Raw genomic sequence first — 22,861 nt, forward strand, 5'->3', positions numbered from 1 at the left:
AATGCAAAATCTGGAGCTCCACCTGAGTCCTACCCAGAGGCAAGTCCAGAGTAGTGTCGGCAGTCTGTGTTTGAACCAGCCCTTCAGGTGATTCTGATGCCAAGTTTGAGAACTGCACTCTAGGGAAGGCTTTCATAACCTTCTTTTGTGTGTCATGAACACTTTTGGTGGTCTGCTGAAACTTACCAACCTCTTCTTAGATTCATATATTTAAGTGCAATAAAATAAAATACACATGACTAGAAAGGAAACTAACCACCTTGAAAAATAATTACCAAAATGTTATAAATGTGATATGGTAATATGTATTTCTTTATGGAGTATTCAATAAGATATGTTGGTGGTTCTAATGATTATTGTAAGATAAAAAATTAGCATAAATGATATTTTTAGGTGTATGCAGCAACTGCAATGTTCGTTTTGGTGACAAAATTACAGGTGTTGCTATCAGTGTTGCAATTAGTCACTTACATTTATATAAGAAGGAAATACTACAATTAAAGATTAGTAAAAGTTAGTATGTAATTATTTCCTTTCTACCTACAAACTTCTTATCACGGACAACAGAGCAGGATTCTCTCCATCTCTCTCTGCCCCTCCCCCACTTGCCCTCTCTGTCTCTCTGTCTGTCTCTCTCTCAAAAATAAATAAATAAACTTAAAAAATGGATGAGATGGACACTTGGGTGGCTCAGTCAGTTAAGCATCCAACTTTGGCTCAGGTCATGATATAGTTCGTGGGTTTCAGCCCCACGTCAGGCTATGTACTGACAGCTCAGAGCCTGGAGTCTGCTTCAGATCTGTGTCTCCCTCTCTCTCTGCCCCTCCCTCGCCCATTCTCTCTCTCTCTCTCAAAAATAAATAAACATTTAAAAAATTTAAAAAATAGAAATATTTTTTCCTTCTCCCTCCTGTCCTTATTTTCATTCTTCCTTATTTTTTGCTTCCTTTCTCACTTTCCTATTCCCTTCCTTCTTTTCTCCTTTATTGCCTTCCATTCTCTTTTTTTCTTTATACCCTTACCTTTTCAAAAGAATCTGAGGTGATTTGTAACAGAGTACATATAGTAACATTAATAGAATAGTAAATGAAAATAAGGTCTGAAGAAATAAGGAGGCAAATCTATAAAACATACAGGATCAACATAATTACTAATATTTGTGTCTGAGATTCCTGGAAACCTACGCAAAAAAAAAAAAAAAAAAAAAAAGGAAAACATCAATAAGGGCATCTCTTTAATTATGAGATAAGATAAACACTACCAGTTCCATAGAGAAGACACATTTCTCCTGGCATTAAATTCTAAAGGAAAGTTTGCATGCATGTCCTTATAAGGTAGTAATGCATTGAAAACACATGTGCACAGAGAAAACTTCATAGTAAATGTAGAGGTGAATGTCATACTCTTCTTCCTGAAAAATAAACAAACTCCAATGGCAGCTAAGAAAATAAAGTTAGGAATGAGTCAAGGATTTACTACAAAGGGGTAAGACCACATTCTCCAAGATGTTAACCATGAGGATCCTGTCTCTGACAATCACCTCTAAGTATTATTTCTCTCAGCCGCATTTGATGTATAAAATGCCGGGAACTTGTTTCCTTTCTAATACCATTACATTTGTAGGATAATGTAGAACAGCTACCAGGCTGACCCATCAATTTCTCTCTTGTTCTTAATACAGCAGCTTGCACAGAGGAGGAAATTGATTAGGTGAAGATAATTTTTTCTAGTGGCATTTTTTTTTCCTTCTGCATACCACAAAATGTTAGGAGTCGAGGTCAGAAAATCTAAAAATAATTCAGGTTACCTGTTTGCTAAGAGCTACCATAGTTCTAGGGAAGTGCCTACATGTGTTACTATAAACATGATAAGAAATAAGCAATTGCAGTTGAAGTGTGTCCAGTTCAGCCATGCTATTTACCTAACCGCCTGTATGTCCTGACTTTTCTAGTAGGATGCTTTGCCATCCTTTGCCTCAAACTCCTTTCATTCGCCCTTCCCCTGCCTATTAAAGTGCTCTCCTCACCTTCTGTCCTGCCAAATCAATCCCCTTCTTTCCCTCCAATCTGAAAAAAAGAAGGTCCATCCTTCTCTAAAACCCTTTTCAAACTAATCCCACCTGGCTCCATTCATTACTTAAACCTTTTGGGGTGTGAAATGAGCTACAGTGCCTGGCTGCAGTATTTGCAACATTTGTTATTATTCTTTCTAGCTTTAGTGTGTCCAAAAGCTTCAAACATTCCTACCTAAGCTTCTGCTTCAGGGAGGAATTCTTATCACAGCAAATACAGTCTGAGGAGCAAGACAAAAGAGAGGAAACCCAAGCAGGCCTGAGAAGAGACATAGAAGATTTAATACTGTACGAGACGCCCCAGGATATCCTTCCTTTTCTCCCTAGAATTCATCTCCGAGTATATTTTTATACTCCATATATGACCTTAAAAAATAATGATGGTGGGTTGCATTTGTATGCTTCTTTTCTCACATAGAATAAGGTTTTCCTGAAGCCAGGGGAGCCCTTTCAGGATGCATAACCTATAAAAATGGTAATAAAGGTTTAGAAATAGGTAGTCAGGAGGCATTAGCATGTCAACAAGGTAATGCTATATGGGCATGTTTCTATGTGATACCAAATTTGTACAGATTTCAGACAGCTGTGCAAATGTGTGGGTAGAGTTATCTAAATCTGCAGAGCTAAAATTTTCAGGATTTAAAAAATGCAAACCCCAGTCATAACCTTGCCAGAATTCGTCTCTAAAAATTAAAAGCTCGTTTTGTTGCAAGAAAAGGAAACCGAGGCAGGGAGAGACTCAGTGACATGCTTTAACTGCAGAACTTAATATAATTTATTCTCTCTCAACAATTCAATTTTTCGTTGTTATGAGATTTTGCTTTTCGAAAATAAATGTGATAATAAAAGGTTGCTAGCCTGTTATTTTGCCAAGCACATTATTAATATATTTTTATTATCTCCATCATTTCTTAAAATAATAAATAGTTTGTTGTAAACTTTCTCTGCGGTTTATCTTCTGTGTGCTGTGAATACAAGCTGGAATAAATTGTGTTCAGTCCGGAAAAGGTTGAGTTGAATTTGGCAGGATTTGAAACACGAGTAGCCACTCTCAAATTAAATTCCAAATTCTAACATCCAGCACTAACACCTGGAAATGTTTGTATGAACGGATAGTCTCTATATAGCACTTGCAGGCTGCTGACATCAGTATGAGCGACAAAAAATTAATTATGTGAATACTTTATAATTTTTTTCCAAAAGAGCATTTTAATTATTTTATATTATAGCTTTTAATATATTCTATATACTATATAGACTACATTTACTATACATAGCGTTTATATACGATATATCTATGTATACTCTATATAGCATTTAATATATTCTATTCTGTATTCTGTATTCCAAACAATATATCTATAGTATTAATTGCAGTCTGTTTCCTCATGTAACTTTGAGAGTGAAAATATAGAGAAGACGATCTCAGAATATAAACTGTGTGTCTGTTTTTTTATTTTCAATATGCACGCATAATCTTTATTTTTTCCTCTGCCAGATAGTGAAAACATCACTGTGGGACTGCATTTGAGACTCCAAGAGTAGAAGAATTGGCATTCACCAGATATTCTTTAAAGCTTTGCCTCTAGTCTTTTTTTCTCCTAGAATAGGCTTAAAAATTTACCTGCCAATCCCATCACAGTTTAATGCCAGTTGTAAATGTGTAATAAATAGACACTAGATTTAAAAAAAAAAACTGATTTATAAATAACACCTCAATACTTTTTCACTTTAATTATGTCCGAATTTTAAAAAAAGGGAAAAAAAAGGAAAAGAATTATGTCCAAATTTTGTTTTGAAGTTCCAGAGATACTAATGCATCTTCTCGGGGTCTGTATTAAAAGAGCTAGTCGGGGCACCTGGCTAGCTCGGTCGTTAAGATTACATGCAACTCTTGCTCTCAGGGTCGTGAGTGGCTTGTACAGCTTACTTAATTAAAAAAAAGAGAGAGATAGTTAAGGGATGGAAGAAAAACAGGTAGAAAAAATGGAAAAGTGTTAAACCCACGTCTCTGAGATGTATTTTTAATGAATTACCCTTGAGGATGTTCCCCCACATATTTATGAATATGGACAAATGGCAAAACTAAAACAATTTAGTATTGAGTTTGATGTCCTTTATTGAAGGGAAAACGATCCACTGATTGGGGGAGTGCAGTGTCTCACAAGCAGTAGAGCAGACTTCCTGAGTGATTTGGGGGAGAGAGAGTTTTATGGACTGTTAGAAGAGGCAACGGGGCATGACTGGCTAGGAGATCAGGATTTCCTGTTAACCCTAGCAGGTCTTATTTTAGGGTAAAGTAAGCCAGCAGAAGCTGAGTTGGAAGATTGTGATTGGTGTATATTAGGGTTTCTTGACAATGAGGCCATTCCTCAGTGTGGGCTGACAGGTTTAGATTTGTGAAGTGGACTGGGCCACTGCAGTGGGCTCCATTTTGTGGGTCCTGAAATACAAATTAACTTTATCAGTGCCTTAAAATGAATTGCCTATCAAATAACGAGAAATCATTTCAGAAGCTAAAAAGCAGACCCCCCTGAACAAGTAAAAATAGATATTATATTTGGCTTTGACAGGGGGTCCCTGACTTCCAAGTGTCAAAATCACCTGAAGGGTATGTTAACACATAGATGGCTGGACCCTACTTCCAGAGTTTCTGTGTCGGTAGGTCTGGAGTGGAGCTAGGCAATTTGCATTTCTAATATATTCTCTGCTGCTTGTCTGGAGAACATACTTTGGAAATCCTTGGTCATGGAGAGTCGGGAACATATAAAACTACCTAGAAGAATGTCCAACACATGTAGGAATTCAGCAGAATAAGGACACTGGCAATATGACCAAAAACAATAAAAGAGAGAGTCTAAAAGAGAGAACAGAGAGTAACTAAGACCCACCCTTGCAGCAAAGATGAGCACAATCAACCAATACTAAGGATGTTTCTGAAGCCTCAAGCAAAGTCAACTCAATGAGAGCCTCTTCAAATTGGATAGGTATTCCTTGATAGTCTGAAAAGCCAAGACTGGTGTGATGAATTCTACCAAAAGCTGCAACAATGGTAAATTCAAAGTCCTCTAAGATCTGTTTTGATGCACACTCTGTCTTCCCTAAATATGGGAGTCCTTAAATATAATGTTCCTGCATTATTGTCCTTCCTGAGCAGAGCATTTCTGACCTCTACACCCCTGCCTGTTGTGAAGTCCTTATGCCTATTCGGTTTTTCTGAACTATAACAAATACACTTTACATAAATACTTAAATAAGATGATGCTTCTGCTTCTCTAGAGGGAATATCTTAATCTTTAATAATAACAGTAACAGCACTTATTCTCCCTTTGGCAAATTCATTTCGGGTATTATTAAATGAATAGTCATTGATTTGTGTGCTAGAGTTACTTTTATCTGTTTATAAAGTTAAAGTGCAACATGCTGAATTCTGGGACATTAAATACAGGCTCCATTGTTCCAGTTCTCTGTTCAGTGGATGAAAGGTATGAAACAAACACTTTCAGTTTTTTTTAAGATGCTGTCCCATCTGAAAGAGACAGGAAACACTCTCAACCTCTTTTCTTCTTATTGATCACAACAGTCATGGGTGTTCCCTTGGAAATTCCCTACACACAGACAGAAAAGGGCCAGTGTTGGGGACTGTCTAGGCAAGACATTGGACCTTCTTTTGAAGATGCAGTTGGTGGAAACTTCATGTTATTCCAAAAGATAAGAACTGCATCCTCTCCTTGCCAACCGGAAGAAGTTAGCAGGAATCAGGATGTTTCCAATCAAAAAGCGTATTTTTATATGAGGATTAAAATCTGGAATAAATAAAAGGCAGGAAAAAAAGATTAGGAAGTAAGCTAAATGTTTCCAGCTAAGCCTACGGAAGAGGGTCAGGATGATTGAGAGAAATCTTCAGTTAAGTTTCACAGTGGAGAGCGTGGATATAACATGTTTTCAGGGATAAGAAAGACTAGAAACTTAATGTCTTTGTTACATGCAGAATGTGTCTTTCTCCATCTCACGCTGGCCCATGAGTTTAGAGTTAGAGGGCCAGGCCACAGACTCCCTTTTTAGAGCAGTCACGTAGCTTCTGGCTTTAAATTAGGGCTTGTTAGACTTTAAATTGAATGAGATACCGAGAACAAAGCAACATTTGGAAAAGTAAATACTGAAGACATTCTTTTTCTAGGTTGTTCTCAGGCAACATGCATTTTTTAAAAGATGGATTACACTCAACAGGAAAAAAGTTTAATAAATTATGGTGCAGCAATTCTATGAGGTGGTTATTAAAATTGATCATTATGGAATTTATTGAACATAGAAGAGTCAAATGAAAAAATCAGATACTCAAGTGATGCATGCACTGAATTTTAACTTTGTTAAATAATATATGAGCATGAAAACAAGAACTAGAGGGATTACACAAAAACTTAAATTACGTTTTATGTTATTATGGATGATTCTGATTTGTTCCATCTTTTAGACAGCAAAACTTTTGAAGGGTTATATTAAAATGTTCATCTTTTTTTTGTATGGAATCCCATCATTTCTTTCAATGTCCACAGCAATAAATAACTATAAATTAAGGTTTTGGTTCTTTGTGTTTTTGTTTTGTCTCTATGTGTTTTTCCCTAGGAGTGGAAACTCATCGATGCCAATCTTCTCTACTGGAAGTGGACCATTTGTAAAATTAAACACAGCCCCTAATGGCAGCTTAATACTAACACCAAGGTGGGTCCCAAAATCTGTTCTTGGACTAATTTGTACATGGACTGGAAAGAAGATAGATTTTAAAACTAATCAGATTTTAATGCCACCACATACTAGCCATATAATCTTAAAAGTTATTTATTTTTTTTATTATTCAGGTAATCTCAAATACTACCTAACTGATCCTACTTGATAACATTATCTAACCCTCATGTATATGGTAAGGCAGTCAAATGAGATATTGCATATAAAATTGTGCAGCACATAGATAGAGATTCAATAAGTTTACTTCTATACCCTTTCTATCTTTACCTTCAAATTCATTAACAAGTAAATCCCCCCAAAAAAAATTCTGAGAGTTGGGATAAATTGGTCCAATGTTAGTCAGACTAAAAAGGGTGACACAAATTAGTTATCAAGAGAAGAGAGGGGCGAAAGTCACGGTATTTAGCAAATAGAACATGAATATTGAGGGAAGGAGTCTAGACTTCTAGTTGTGTCTGCATATTGTCTTATGCTCCTTAAAATTAGGTTATTTTTGGGCTCCTGGATGGCTCAGTAGCTTAAGCATCCGACTTCAGCTCAGGTCATGATCTCGCAGTCTGTGGGTTTGAGCCCCCTGTCAGGCTCTATGCTCTCAGCTTGGAGCCTGAATCCCACTTGGATTCTGTCTGTCTGTCTCTCTCTCTGCCCCTTCCCTGCTCATTCTCTCTCTCTCTCTTTTTCTCTGTCTCTCTCTCTTTCTCTCTCAAAAATAAACATTAAAAAAAGTTTTAAATTAGGTTCATTTTATAATTTTTACTACTGTTTAAAAAGCAACCTCCTTCCTGTATTCAAACGTCTATTTTATCTTAAATTATGTCATTTCTCCTGTTTGGGCATTCATGATATTTTTTTTGGTTGAGATTGGCTTTTGAATTTTAATTTTTTTTTCAACGTTTTTTATTTATTTTTGGGACAGAGAGAGACAGAGCATGAACGGGGGAGGGGCAGAGAGAGAGGGAGACACAGAATCGGAAACAGGCTCCAGGCTCGGAGCCATCAGCCCAGAGCCTGACGCGGGGCTCCAACTCACGGACCGCAAGATCGTGACCTGGCTGAAGTCGGATGCTTAACCGACTGCGCCACCCAGGCGCCCTGGCTTTTGAATTTTAAAGTTCCATTAAAGACCAGCTGCAGGTAGGAAGAGAGTAACTTCAAGAAGCCAGAACTACAGACAAAGATTTAAGATGTCATTGCTGGTACATTAGCTTGCAGGTTTTTTTGTATAACATACTTAATGGTAAAAAATGAAATTATGTAATTATTCAGCTATTCATGAAACGTTATATCTGTGAGCTCAACCAGTAAAACAAATTGATAAAGGAGTATTTTCAGTACCAAGGACTTTGCAATTGAATGTTTTATATGAATGTTTGCTGGGCCTTGACTGATATTATTAGTCTCATAAGGGGTGAAGCAAAGCATTTTCAAATGAGAAAGCAGATTTCTAGATTTCCTTCTATAAGCATGTTTAAATTTACATTAGAATTGTAGATCAAAAGCAGTTTGTACACCGAAAAGTTCTTTTGTTTATATCTTATAGACTTTAAGGATAAGAAAAAGAACAAAGGAAAAAATATTTTTAAAAATTCATCTCAATTATGTGCATGTTTCAGAGCAGAAGTCTGTTATTCCATGCTTATCAACAAAATGACAGTATCATTGATGTCCCTATTGTATGTATGCTTATGTTATTGTATGCGTGCTTATGTTATTGTGCATATGCTATGTTATTGTACGTATGCTTATGTTATCATATATATGCTTAGTATTACTCTACTCTAAGGCCTAGGAAACTAAAGCATGACCTGGACATGCTCACAAATCCATAGGCAACCCCACATTCCTCTATTTTCCACTCTACCTTGCAATCTTCTAAATTGCCAAAGGCAACAGCTCACTTTAAATAACAATTCTGGAAGGGGCGCTTGGGTGGCTCAGTTTGTTGAGCCTCTGACTTTGGCTCAGGTCATGATTTTGTGGTTTGTGGGTTCAAGTCCCAGGTTGGGCTCTGTACTGACAGAACAGAGCCAGCTTTAGATCCTCTGTCTTCCTCTCTCTGCCCCTTCCTGTTCTCTCTTTCTCTTTCTCTTTCTCTCTCTCTCTCTCTCTCAAATAATAAAAAAAGAAAAAAAACTAAAAAGAAATAAATAAATAGCAGTTCTAGAAAGGAGAAAGAAAGAGAAAGCATAGCCAATCAACGAGAAAAAAAGACCATGCTGATGGCCATATATGGGAGAGAAACGTTTACTTTGTCAATATAATAGATATAAACCCATCCATTTATATCGCAATAGCCCCTCAACTAATGGGGCTGAGAGAAAGACACAGGATCCTGCTCTTGTCTTTCTTCCTGTCCAGAGGGCTGACCTAGCTCTGATTCCAGGACCAAAGGCCGGGACAATAATTCTGTTTCCCTCCAATCTCTCTAAATATACCTGGGCAAAGTGTGGAGTCACTGCTCATTCTGACCAGAGACTAAGGAATTTATTCCTCTACACTGAGAAACTGCATGTGTGTGTTTATGCATGAAAAGTTTGACTGGCTGAAATGCATGGAGAATGAGGGGCAAAGTTCAGGTCCATTTTCTGGTTAATTTAATAGTTACTTTTTGTTTTAAAAGTTTATTAAGCTTTTCTATGCTTGCTAAAAAGAATTTCATCAGTTTTGTCCATACCACAGAGTATTAGGCATCTTTAATATCTAAGAATGCTGAACCATTTTGAATATGGATTTTCACTGATGAGTACTATAGATATAGAAAGAGTTTGGATGAACTTGAAAGTATGCTGGAAAGCATTCTAGAAACTGCTTTTCTCCCAACGATGAGTATATAATAGAAGGGGAGTTCATTATGACTATATATTGATATACCCATATTTAGATAGATATACATGCATGTGATGTGGTTGTGGATTTGGGGAGGGGGTGTGGTTCGGAGCCCACAACCAAGAAAAAATTCTTAAGACGTCTTTGGGGCAAAACAGTAATTTTATAAAAGGATGGGGACAGGACCCATGGGCAGGAAGAGCTTCCCCAGGATTGTGAAGGGTGACTGATTATATACTTTGGAGCTAGGGGAAGTAAAGGCAATAAGGAGTTTCCAGAAGGACTTTTATATGGAGGCCTAGCTATTGTCAGTCTCTAGCAAAGCATTAACATTAAGACATTAGGGAGTTCCTGGAGAAATATTGTCCTCCCCTGCCTCAAGCATTTGTCAATAGGCTGCAGGTTATAAGGAAATTTATTTTATCTACCATTTCCTTCTGCCTTGGTTTCCCACATCACATCCACATTGCTTATTAATAAAATGTAAGTATATTTTCTTTTATTTCAATTGAAGTTAACTTATATTCTAAGTGATATGTCGATTGGACAGTATGAATGCACGTGGTTTCAAATAAGCCTTATCATGTATGTTCCAGAAACACTGAATTGCTTTGATTGTACTTGTGATCGCATACGAATCTTGGGTCTTGCTTTGTGTTTTTGTTTTGTTTTTACCTGAAATTTCAAACACCTAAGTAATATGCACAACATATGTAGCTAAATATATAAATAGAAATTATTAAAGTTATATATGTGTGTATGTGCTTGTTTCAATGTGACCAGTATCTGCCCTGGCAGAATCAGGAAACAGTGTGGGAAAGTACTTTAATTCCTTGTATTATACTGATCTCTAGTGGTCAATAAGTATAACACATTTTTTAACTCTTCCTTTGTTTAAATTTTTGTTTAATATAGAATTCTTGGCTTTGAAAAAAGTTGGTATCCAAGTATTTAAACAGGTAGTGAGTTTTTAAATTATTTATGCCTATACTTTGTCTTATATTTTGCTGTTTATATGTTTATCTCCCTTGAAAGCAGGGCCTGTGATTCATCAATCAGTGAATTTTCTGAATGAGGTACACAGCCTCACACACAATGCGAGGCATTTATAGTTGCCTGATTAGCAATACTGAGACATGTTCTGTATTATAGAATGATGATATCCAAGGTTGGTTCAAGCAAACTAACGATAACTATCATTCATTGAATGTTCATTGTGTATATGGCACAATAACTCCAGTTTATTTAACTTCTCACAAAACTCCAACAAAGTAACTACTATTGCTCCCATTTTATGGATGACAAAACTGAATCCCAGGGACACTAAACAACTTATCCAAAATCACTAAATGTAAGTGGTAGAGAGTTAAGGGCTCAAACTCCGTTCTATTTGACTTTAAACTGAGGATTTTCCTGCTGTGCCTGTCAGCGTCCCCACATTTCATATAACCTACTTACATCTGAAGGTTAATTCTACTAAAAAAATAAGATAATAAGATTAAAATAGATACACTATACTTTGTTTTAAAATGTTAGGTGCACACTTTCTGAAATATAATTGTTCTTCTATTACAGTAAACAGTGTTTACAGGATTCACTGATTCAGTTACAATGTAACCAAAAACGTAAGTATTTTGTCACGTTTTCTTCCTTCATGCCTTCCGTTTAAAATTCCGAATGGAGTTGGTATATCACTATTTTGTAGTGATCCACTAAATTTTCGTAAGCAAAGGAAATCCACCAAAATAAAATAGATTTATTTTAATTCACTTATTTTATGTCTTCATTTATTTTATTTCTTCATTTATTTTAATAGCATGTGGGAAAAAACTAGTGACTCCACGAGTCAGCCCAAAGATTGTTGGAGGAAATAATGCCAAAGAAGGAGCCTGGCCCTGGGTCGTCGCCCTTTATTACAACGGCCAACTGCTCTGTGGTGCATCTCTCGTCAGCGATGACTGGCTGGTGTCAGCCGCCCACTGTGTGTATGGGTGAGTGTGACATCACAGTGGCTTCTCCCAGATGAGATGACCACAGCAGACACTCTGCATGCCATTTCCTGCAGCCTCACAAAATCATCCCCTCGGGGAAATGTTCCTGCCATTCTGACATTATATAGTACCATTTTTCCCATTAAAATCATATATAAACATAGAGAACGCTAAATTAAAAATCAATTCTTCATTAGATACTTGCATCAAGCATTATGTTTCCTACATACATGAAAATTGAAATTCATACCTACACAAGGTAAGCACTTTTAAAGGCATGAAATTCGTATTTAATGCATAAATTGTGCTGGTTATCGTTCAATCAGGCCAATAGCGTCAGAAATTGTCAGTATCAAAAAAAAAAGCACGTTCAAATAGCCCTTAAGTGACTAATAAACTGTGTTCTAGAAATTCATGCGTAAGGACTTTGTTGTGACTTAGAATAAAAATATTTCCTTCTCAAGTCACATCTAGTTTGATGCTACCCATAACTGAATCTTAGAAACAATATCAACCATATCTAACTCTTTTTTTGTTATGTAGTATGACAAAATACATGTTGAATTCTAGGATCTGTCTTCTCCTTCTAGAAGCAGCCATTCCCAAAGCAGTGCCACAGGGAAAAAACAGAGACAGTGGAGGGACGGGGAGAAAAGGAGGAGAAAAGAACTATTCTTGGGCCCAAGAACGTGTTAATTCTCTGCTTCTGCCTGAAAGAAGGCACCTTCTTAGGTAGTCTCATTCTGACACTTCTGAATTAGGCCCAAGTAAAAGGTAGCTTCCTCATAGAAGATTCATAAGCCCTGATCCTAAGGTAATTTACTGTCCTTAATTGAGTAAAAGGAACCTCCAGAGAATGGCCTGAGTTGTGAGGATTAGAATAAGCCTCTGTGGCCAGTGTCCAGAATCTCTGAGAAATGAAGCATGTGTGCTCAGGAATGTAAGATATAGCTATAATCAGATCAAAAGACTAACTCCCTACCAACCCAGATAGTGAAAGTTCTTTGATGGATGGAGACAAATTGTCAGATGCAGAAGGTTATGATAGTTGTTTGGGAGATGGGGGCGGGGAGCAGAGTATTAAAGGATTGATCCCATTGGACCAGCGTGAGGGCAAACTTGAACGCAGAACCCGAGGAATCTGAAATAAGGACCCATAGCCAGATCTGGACTAATCACCTGGGCTCCAAAAGGACTACCCAAGTTACTGCCCATCTACATCCAAGCTCTCTATTCTATGCATCACACCCTGTATCTAGATGAGTAAACTACAGCCTGTCCCATAGCTAAACTGCACCTTCGTGACTCTGCTGCCTCTTGATAATAATATTTTAATCTGTTTTCAGCCACACCACAAAAAAATGTCCATAGCAGTCAATATTTTCCCATCCCCTGCTAAACATGACTTTAACTTTTACCTGTACATAACCTATACCTTCAGATGCCACAGGTGGGTAACCTATATCCCAATTTACAAGCGAAAGGTGTCTTTACCTACAGATTCATTGTTTTCTATTGCACAAAGATGGGTCTTATTAAGTTAGCAACCTCCCACATTAACCTTGGATTTGGTAAATTAGTCCGTTTGATGTTCTTGCAGAACATATGCTTTCTAAATGTCAACCAGGCTTACAGTAATATTAGTGGCATCTTTCATTTATCTACCTTACAGATGTACTTGTTGTAGGTCAATGATACCAATATCATAGCTTTTTAAACCACAAATATTCAAACGAAATAGAAAAGCAGTTTGGTCTACTATAAACACATGTTTAGTTATATAGGACATAAAATGTCTTTTCACACAGCTTCAATCGGAACACAAGCAAACAAGTGTAAACTGTAATAGAATTGTGATGAATTCAAACTCATCCTCACCACCCTTGCATTTTGCTCTCCTTACCCATTCAGTTGTAGTATTTCTTCTTTCCCAAAAAGTGTAAACCTGGTCCAGGCGTTTTAATCTGCAGGTGGTTAAATGGTTTAATTGGACAGCTCTTCTCTGTCTACCACAGTCCACACTCCTATTCCCATCCATCAGCCACAGTGTTCCTGGATGTCATTAAGCTTCCTTATGCCTGTTCTTTTTCTCTGTCACTGATTTGTCTTCTTTTCCAACCTTAAAACAGAGATTTGGAGAGTATGGACCAACTTTACTGTGCCTTAAAAGGAAGGTTGACTTTAAACCAGAGGATAGAATTTTGATCCTACTTACGTGACTGACTTCATGTGACTTGGTATCTCTGTTTAGGTATCCTCACCCACAGGGGGTTCCTAAGGATGCCCACCCCCTAGAGTGATTATCAGGACAAAAGTAAGATGATGCAATACTTTTGCGTACTGTGAATTACATAAATGTGCAATAAAAATTTTATTGTCCTGTTGTTCCTGTGCAGAAAAGGTCCAGAGTCTGATTCTTGCCCAGGAGACATTCAGCATATTTATTTTCTAAACTTTTTATAGTGCTATAATTTCAAACACAAACAAAAATTGCAAATACTAGCACAGAGAACTCTTATGTACCTTCACTGAGATTCGTCAATTGCTTACATTTTACGCTATGAAAACTTTCTTATCTTTCTCTCCAATCTGGAGAAATATTCTTTCATTCTCTCCAATCTGGAGAAATATTTATTTTCTGAATCTCTTTATAGTGGATTAGACACTGTGCCCCTTTACTCTGTATGTTTACTAAGAACACGGATATTTTCCTACATAATCACAGAAAGTCATGGACATTTAACATTAATGCAATACCACTATCTAATCTGTAATATGTGTTCATTTTTGTCTACTGTCCTAAATATGCCCTTTATAGCCTTCTTGGTCTGTTTGTCTGTTTGCCACCCAAGAACCAATCCAGGATAATGCACTGCATTTAGTTACTACAACTCTTTCATCTTTTTCAATCTGGAATAGACTTTCTGCCAGGCTTGCTATCTTTATGTCTTTCTTGTCTTTGATATTTTTTATTACAGCAAGTTATTTTATAGAAAGTCCTCATATTTGGTGAAACCCTTTAAGCTTGCCCCCGCGTTGGTCTTGATGTATGTCCATTCTTTGAGAATTTCTTTACTTTCTGCAAAATAAGATGTTCCAGGTTCATTTTGTGCTTCTTCCCCCCCCCCCCAGTCCTCAAATCAAACTTTCTAAGAAACCCCAGTTCTGTTTAGGTAATTTTAGTTTCTTCTACATTTTACAAATCAAGATCTTGTGTGCTCCTTGCGACTGCTGGTGTGTCGAGCTCCTAGACCCTCTCAATAGATACAGCCATATACCTATAAATATGAACTCAAAGTGGCAGCTCCAATGAAAATAGATTGCCGCAAGATCCATTCTAGCTCATCTCCAATAATGAGAAACCTGTTCCTACCATCCACAAAATATTTATGGATTTGTTCAAGCTTAGAACACAAGTAGTTTGAGAATTGCTAACCCTGCCGCTGTTAAGCAAACTCACCACCTAGAGTTTAATATTTGTTTTTTCCCACTGACAGAGAGCAACTGCATAATCTTAAGTGCACAATTTGATGAATTTTGAAAAGGCATATGCCTGTGTAACCCACACTCCTATCAAGACGTGAAACTTTCCATCACATGCAGAATTCTCTTATTCCCCCTTCCCAATCACCATCCCTGCTTCCAGAAGCAACCACTACTCAGCCTCTTGGGTGGACAGGTATATATAGATTTATACTCCGGATCACAGCTATTAAATTGACATACATCAATAATGAAATTATCCATAGAGAGGCCTCTTGCCAATCTCCCATTCTTTAATTTAGCTCTTTAGAGATGACCAAATACATTTATTTCATTCCTTATTGAAATAATTCATTATTCAATATTACTGTGATACCATATGATACTTAAAGTACTAAAACTGACCAGCATTATCCCATTTAATCTAGCTCCTCTTTTCTTTTAAAATTACCCCTGATATTCTTGAAAACATTCTTTTTCAAGTTTTTATTTATATTCCAGTTATTTAACAAACAGTGTAATATTGGTTTCAGGAGTATAATTCAGTGATTCATCACTTACATACAACACCCAGTGCTCATCACAACAAGTGCCTTCCTTAATGCCCATCACCCATTTAGCCCATACCCCATCCACCTACCCTCCATCCACCCTCAGGTTGTTCTCTATGGTTGAGTCTGTTTTCTGTTTTGCCTCTCTTTTTCCCCCACTATGCTCATCTGTTTTGTTTCTTAAATTCCACATATGGGTGAAATCACATGGTATTTGTCTTTCTCTGACTGACTTACTTCACTTAGCATTATGCCATCTAGATCACATTTCATTCTTTTCGGTGGCTAAGAAATATTCCATTGTATATATATCTACCACGTCTTCTTTACCCCTTCATCAGTCGATGGACCTTTGGGCTCTATTCCTTGAAGACTTTCTTACTCTCTGACAGCACCATATTTCAGAGGCATTCTACTTTTTCCTTGCCTTAAAAAATGGAATTGGGTATCCTCATGGGAATCTTTTTTCCATTCAGTGGAGAATAATAATAGAGACCTACAATGCTGTGCTGGGGGTAAACATTGGGGTTGGCCATGGGTGGACTTGACTAAAGTACCATCTTTGCTAATGGTAGAACGGAAAAATATTGCAATTCAGAGTTCCAGGTTCCCACTGATTTTTCTTCCTTTCGGCATATCATCTTGCTCTATCATAACTGTCTTACCATATTTACCCTTTACCACAATGAAGGTCCCATACTCTGAGTAGGGAATTTATTTATACACCAGCACATGGCAACCTAGAGTGGGCATAGTGCTAGTCCTCCCATCTGGTGCAGCATCGAAGGAGCACCTACTGTGCACCAGGAAGTGTGCTAGTCTTTGAGGTTATAGAAGTCAAGAATACATGCCTTTCTGTTGCCCCCAAACCTGTGCCTTTCTTTCTTTTGCTACTAAGAAACATATTTTTCTTGAACAAGGCAGGCACAGGCGAAATGCAGCAGAAATTCAACCAACGTTCCCTACCTTAAGGTACTCACTTCTGCCCTCTTTAGTCTGTGCCAGATTGGGACTTGCCTATCCAATGGGCTATTTCCTGTTCCATCCGCACCTGTCTCCTGTCCTATAGCTTTTTCTTGTTTCACTAGAATGCAGATATTTTGAGACAAATATGTTTTTAAAACATAATAAGTACCCCTTCCTCATCTACACTGATTTTTCTGAGGCCTTTCTTTCTCTGTCTTAGCTTTGGGTGAATGGAAAAGCCAGGGAGGATTCTGTATTGCTCACTATCCCAACAGTAATAACAAAGGGAAGATTCTTGAGTCCCCCTCCAACTTTCCAAATTAGAGTCTCTGGAAGTGGAAATTAGGATTCAAGATTTTTAGCAAAATTCTTCAGGTGATACATAAAATTGAGTACCATTGGCTATAACTTCTGTATTCTCAAGCCTTTCTTCTGAGAGAAGGCACTAAGATTGCAATAGGATGTAGTTGTTCTAATGGTGCTTGTGCTGATGTGGGCTTGTGGTGGGGAAGCTAAGCATATAGACATGAAAAGCCATGTGGAGTAAGACTTGAGGGAGAAATGCAAATGATAAGTTGGAGGGGTATCTCCTTCCTATAGTACGGTCTATAGATACAGGAGAAATAAAAACATGAAAAAAAGGCTATTTTCCGTGTAGTGCTATAACAACTTCAGAAATCGTTAAGAATGTGTCAGATTAATATTGCTGTAACTTGTATTTAATTAGACCAGTAGCTTGAAGCATGTATGTTTAATTTTCATAGTTCACGCATCATGGATTGGTTTTCTACTTCAAACCTTAAAATAACAAGACAAAATGGTGATTACTAAGCTTTGTGCTGCCTGCAAGCTCCCTCATATCAGTAACTAATATTTAGTGTTCTCAGAAGGAGTATAGTACTTATAAAAGACAAGAATTTGCGAGGTTAGGGGCATCTAGGTGGCTTTGTCAGTTAAGCATCTGACTTTGCCTCAGGTCATGATCTCATGGTTCATGAGTTTGAGTCCTGCATCAGGTGAGCTCCCACCCTGCTTTGGGTGAGCCCCTCTTGTCTCTCTCTCTCCCTCTCTCTCTGTCTGTTTCTCTGCCCCTCGCTCACGTTCCTCAAAACATTCCTGTGCCCTCTCTCTCGTTCTCAAAAGAAAAAAAAAAGGGACGGGGTTCCGGAAGATGGCGGCGTAGGAGGACGCGGGGCTCACAGCGCGTCCTGCCGATCACTTAGATTCCACCTACACCTGCCTAAAGAACCCAGAAAACCGCCAGAGGATTAGCAGAAGGGAGTCTCCGGAGTCAAGCGCAGACCAGAGGCCCACGGAAGAGGGTAGGAAGGGCGGCGAGGCGGTGCGCGCTCCACGGACTGGCGGGAGGGAGCCGGGGCGGAGGGGCGGCTCGCCGGCCAAGCAGAGCCCCCGAGTCTGGCTGGCAAAAGCGGAGGGGCCGGACAGACTGTGTTCCGACAGCAAGCGCGACTTAGCGTCTGGGAGGTCATAAGTTAACAGCTCTGCGCGGAAAGTGGGAAGGCTGGAGGACAAAGGGAGGGAGAGCTGCTGAGCCCCCGGACGGCAGAGCTCAGCTTGGCGGGGAACAAAGGCGCCAGCGCCATCTCCCCCGCCCATCCCCCAGCCAAAATCCCAAAGGGAACCAGTTCCTGCCAGGGAACTTGCTCGCTCCGCGCAAACACCCAACTCTGTGCTTCTGCGGAGCCAAACCTCCGGCAGCGGATCTGACTCCCTCCCGCTGCCACAGGGCCCCTCCTGAAGTGGATCACCTAAGGAGAAGCGAGCTAAGCCTGCCCCTCCAGCCCCCGTGCACCTTGCCTACCCACCCCAGCTAATACGCCAGATCCCCAGCAACACAAGCCTGGCAGTGTGCAAGTAGCCCAGACGGGACACGCCACCCCACAGTGAATCCCGCCCCTAGGAGAGGGGAAGAGAAGGCACACACCAGTCTGACTGTGGCCCCAGCAGTGGGCTGGGGGCAGACATCGGGTCGGACTGCGGCCCCGCCCACTAACTCCAGTTATACACCACAGCACAGGGGAAGTGCACTGCAGGTCCTCACCACGCCAGGGACTCTCCAAAATGACCAAACGGAAGAATTCCCCTCAGAAGAATCTCCAGGAAATAACAACAGCTAATGAACTGATCAAAAAGGATTTGAATAATATAACAGAAAGTGAATTTAGAATAATAGTCATAAAATTAATCGCTGGGCTTGAAAACAGTATACAGGACAGCAGAGAATCTCTTGCCACAAAGATCGAGGGACTAAGGAACAGTCACGAGGAGTTGAAAAACGCTTTAAACGAATTGCAAAACAAAATGGAATCCACGATGGCTCGGCTTGAAGAGGCAGAGGAGAGAATAGGTGAACTAGAAGATAAAGTTATGGAGAAAGAGGAAGCTGAAAGAAAGAGAGATAAAAAAATCCAGGAGTATGAGGGGAAAATTAGAGAACTAAGTGATACACTAAAAAAAAATAATATACGCATAATTGGTATCCCAGAGGAGGAAGAGAGAGGGAAGGGTGCTGAAGGGGTACTTGAACAAATTATAGCTGAGAACTTCCCTGAACTGGGGAAGGAAAAAGGCATTGAAATCCAAGAGGCACAGAGAACTCCCTTCAGACGTAACTTGAATCGATCTTCTGCACGACATATCGTAGTGAAACTGGCAAAATACAAGGATAAAGAGAAAATTCTGAAAGCAGCAAGGGATAAACGTGCTCTCACATATAAAGGGAGACCTATAAGACTCGTGACTGATCTCTCCTTTGAAACTTGGCAGGCCAGAAAGGCTTGGCACGATATCTACAGTGTGCTAAACAGAAAAAATATGCAGCCGAGAATCCTTTATCCAGCAAGTCTGTCATTTAGAATAGAAGGAGAGATAAAGGTCTTCCCAAACAAACAAAAACTGAAGGAATTTGTCACCACGAAACCAGCCCTACAAGAGATCCTAAGGGGGATCCTGTGAGACAAAGTACCAGAGACATCACTACAAGCATAAAACATACAGACATCACAATGACTCTAAACCCATATCTTTCTATAATAACACTGAATGTAAATGGATTAAATGCGCCAACTAAAAGACATAGGGTATCAGAATGGATAAAAAAACAAGACCCATCTATTTGCTGTCTACAAGAGACTCATTTTAGATCTGAGGACACCTTTAGATTGAGAGTGAGGGGATGGAGAACTATTTATCATGCTCCTGGAAGCCAAAAGAAAGCTGGAGTAGCCATACTTATATCAGACAAACTAGACTTTAAATTAAAGGCTGTAACAAGAGATGAAGAAGGGCATTATATAATAATCACAGGGTCTATCCACCAGGAAGAGCTAACTATTATAAATGTCTATGCGCCAAATACCCGAGCCCCCAGATATATAAAACAATTACTCATAAACATAAGCAACCTTATTGATAAGAATGTGGTCATTGCAGGGGACTTTAACACCCCACTTACAGAAATGGATAGATCATCTAGACACACAGTCAATAAAGAAACAAGGGCCCTGAATGATACATTGGATCAGATGGACTTGACAGATGTATTTAGAACTCTGCATCCCAAAGCAACAGAATATACTTTCTTCTCGAGTGCACATGGAACATTCTCCAAGATAGATCATATACTGGGTCACAAAACAGCCCTTCATAAGTTTACAAGAATTGAAATTATACCATGCATACTTTCAGACCACAATGCTATGAAGCTTGAAATCAACCACAGGAAAAAGTCTGGAAAACCTCCAAAAGCATGGAGGTTAAAGAACACCCTACTAACGAATGAGTGGGTCAACCAGGCAATTAGAGAAGAAATTAAAACATATATGGAAACAAACGAAAATGAAAATACAACAATCCAAACGCTTTGGGATGCAGCAAAGGCAGTCCTGAGAGGAAAATACATTGCAATCCAGGCCTATCTCAAGAAACAAGAAAAATCCCAAATACAAAATCTAACAGCACACCTAAAGGAAATAGAAGCAGAACAGCAAAGGCAGCCTAAACCCAGCAGAAGAAGAGAAATAATAAAGATCAGAGCAGAAATAAACAATATAGAATCTAAAAAAACTGTAGAGCAGATCAACGAAACCAAGAGTTGGTTTTTTGAAAAAATAAACAAAATTGACAAACCTCTAGCCAGGCTTCTCAAAAAGAAAAGGGAGATGACCCAAATAGATAAAATCATGAATGAAAATGGAATGATTACAACCAATCCCTCAGAGATACAAACAATTATCAGGGAATACTATGAAAAATTATATGCCAGCAAATTGGACAACCTGGAAGAAATGGACAAATTTCTAAACACCCACACTCTTCCAAAACTCAATCAGGAGGAAATAGAAAGCTTGAACAGACCCATAACCAGCGAAGAAATTGAATCGGTTATCAAAAATCTCCCAACAAATAAGAGTCCAGGACCAGATGGCTTCCCAGGGGAGTTCTACCAGACATTTAAAGCAGAGATAATACCTATCCTTCTCAAGCTATTCCAAGAAATAGAAAGGGAAGGAAAACTTCCAGACTCATTCTATGAAGCCAGTATTACTTTGATTCCTAAACCAGACAGAGACCCAGTAAAAAAAGAGAACTACAGGCCAATATCCCTGATGAATATGGATGCAAAAATTCTTAATAAGATACTAGCTAATCGAATTCAACAGCATATAAAAAGAATTATTCACCATGATCAAGTGGGATTCATTCCTGGGATGCAGGGCTGGTTCAACATTCGCAAATCGATCAACGTGATACATCACATTAACAAAAAAAAAGAGAAGAACCATATGATCCTGTCAATCGATGCAGAAAAGGCCTTTGACAAAATCCAGCACCTTTCTTAATAAAAACCCTTGAGAAAGTCGGGATAGAAGGAACATACTTAAAGATCATAAAGGCCATTTATGAAAAGCCCACAGCTAACATCATCCTCAACGGGGAAAAACTGAGAGCTTTTTCCCTGAGATCAGGAACACGACAGGGATGCCCACTGTCACCGCTGCTGTTTAATATAGTGCTGGAAGTTCTAGCATCAGCAATCAGACAACAAAAGGAAATCAAAGGCATCAAAATTGGCAAAGATGAAGTCAAGCTTTCGCTTTTTGCAGATGACATGATATTATACATGGAAAATCCGATAGACTCCACCAAAAGTCTGCTAGAACTGATACATGAATTCAGCAAAGTTGCAGGATACAAAATCAACGTGCAGAAATCAGTTGCATTCTTATACACTAACAATGAAGCAACAGAAAGACAAATGAAGAAACTGATCCCATTCACAATTGCACCAAGAAGCATAAAATACCTAGGAATAAATCTAACCAAAGATGTAAAAGATCTGTATGCTGAAAACTATAGAAAGCTTATGCAGGTAATTGAAGAAGATATAAAGAAATGGAAAGACATTCCCTGCTCATGGATTGGAAGAATAAATATTGTCAAAATGTCAATACTACCCAAAGCTATCTACACATTCAATGCAATCCCAATCAAAATTGCACCAGCATTCTTCTCGAAACTAGAACAAGCAATCCTAAAATTCATATGGAACCACAAAAGGCCCCGAATAGCCAAAGTAATTTTGAAGAAGAAGACCAAAGCAGGAGGCATCACAATCCCAGACTTTAGCCTCTACTACAAAGCTGTCATCATCAAGACAGCATGGTATTGGCATAAAAACAGACACATAGACCAATGGAATAGAATAGAAACCCCAGAACTAGACCCACAAACGTATGGCCAACTCATCTTTGACAAAGCAGGAAAGAACATCCAATGGAAAAAAGACAGTCTCTTTAACAAATGGTGCTGGGAGAACTGGACAGCAACATGCAGAAGGTTGAAACTAGACCACTTTCTCACACCATTCACAAAAATAAACTCAAAATGGATAAAGGACCTGAATGTGAGACAGGAAACCATCAAAACCTTAGAGGAGAAAGCAGGAAAAGACCTCTCTGACCTCAGCCGTAGCAATCTCTTACTCGGCACATCCCCAAAGGCAAGGGAATTAAAAGCAAAAGTGAATTACTGGGACCTTATGAAGATAAAAAGCTTCTGCACAGCAAAGGAAACAACCAACAAAACTAAAAGGCAACCAACGGAATGGGAAAAGATATTTGCAAATGACACATCGGACAAAGGGCTAGTATCCAAAATCTATAAAGAGCTCATCAAACTCCACACCCGAAAAACAAATAACCCAG

The 22,861-nt window shown here is 38.7% G+C and overlaps 1 protein-coding gene across 1 annotated transcript in view; it reads left to right on the forward strand.

Annotated features, from left to right (window-relative positions):
- Nucleotides 1–22,861, forward strand: part of TMPRSS15 (transmembrane serine protease 15) — a 125,976-nt gene that overhangs the window by 89,432 nt on the left and 13,683 nt on the right. The window contains exons 19-21 of the mRNA XM_042956532.1: nt 6,698–6,793; nt 11,219–11,268; nt 11,460–11,634. Coding sequence (XP_042812466.1) covers nt 6,698–6,793; nt 11,219–11,268; nt 11,460–11,634 — 321 coding nt within the window. The remainder of the gene's footprint in view (nt 1–6,697; nt 6,794–11,218; nt 11,269–11,459; nt 11,635–22,861) is intronic.

The sequence above is a fragment of the Panthera tigris genome, chromosome C2 (genome assembly GCF_018350195.1).
Source record: "Panthera tigris isolate Pti1 chromosome C2, P.tigris_Pti1_mat1.1, whole genome shotgun sequence".
NCBI classification, from domain to species: Eukaryota; Metazoa; Chordata; class Mammalia; order Carnivora; family Felidae; genus Panthera; species Panthera tigris.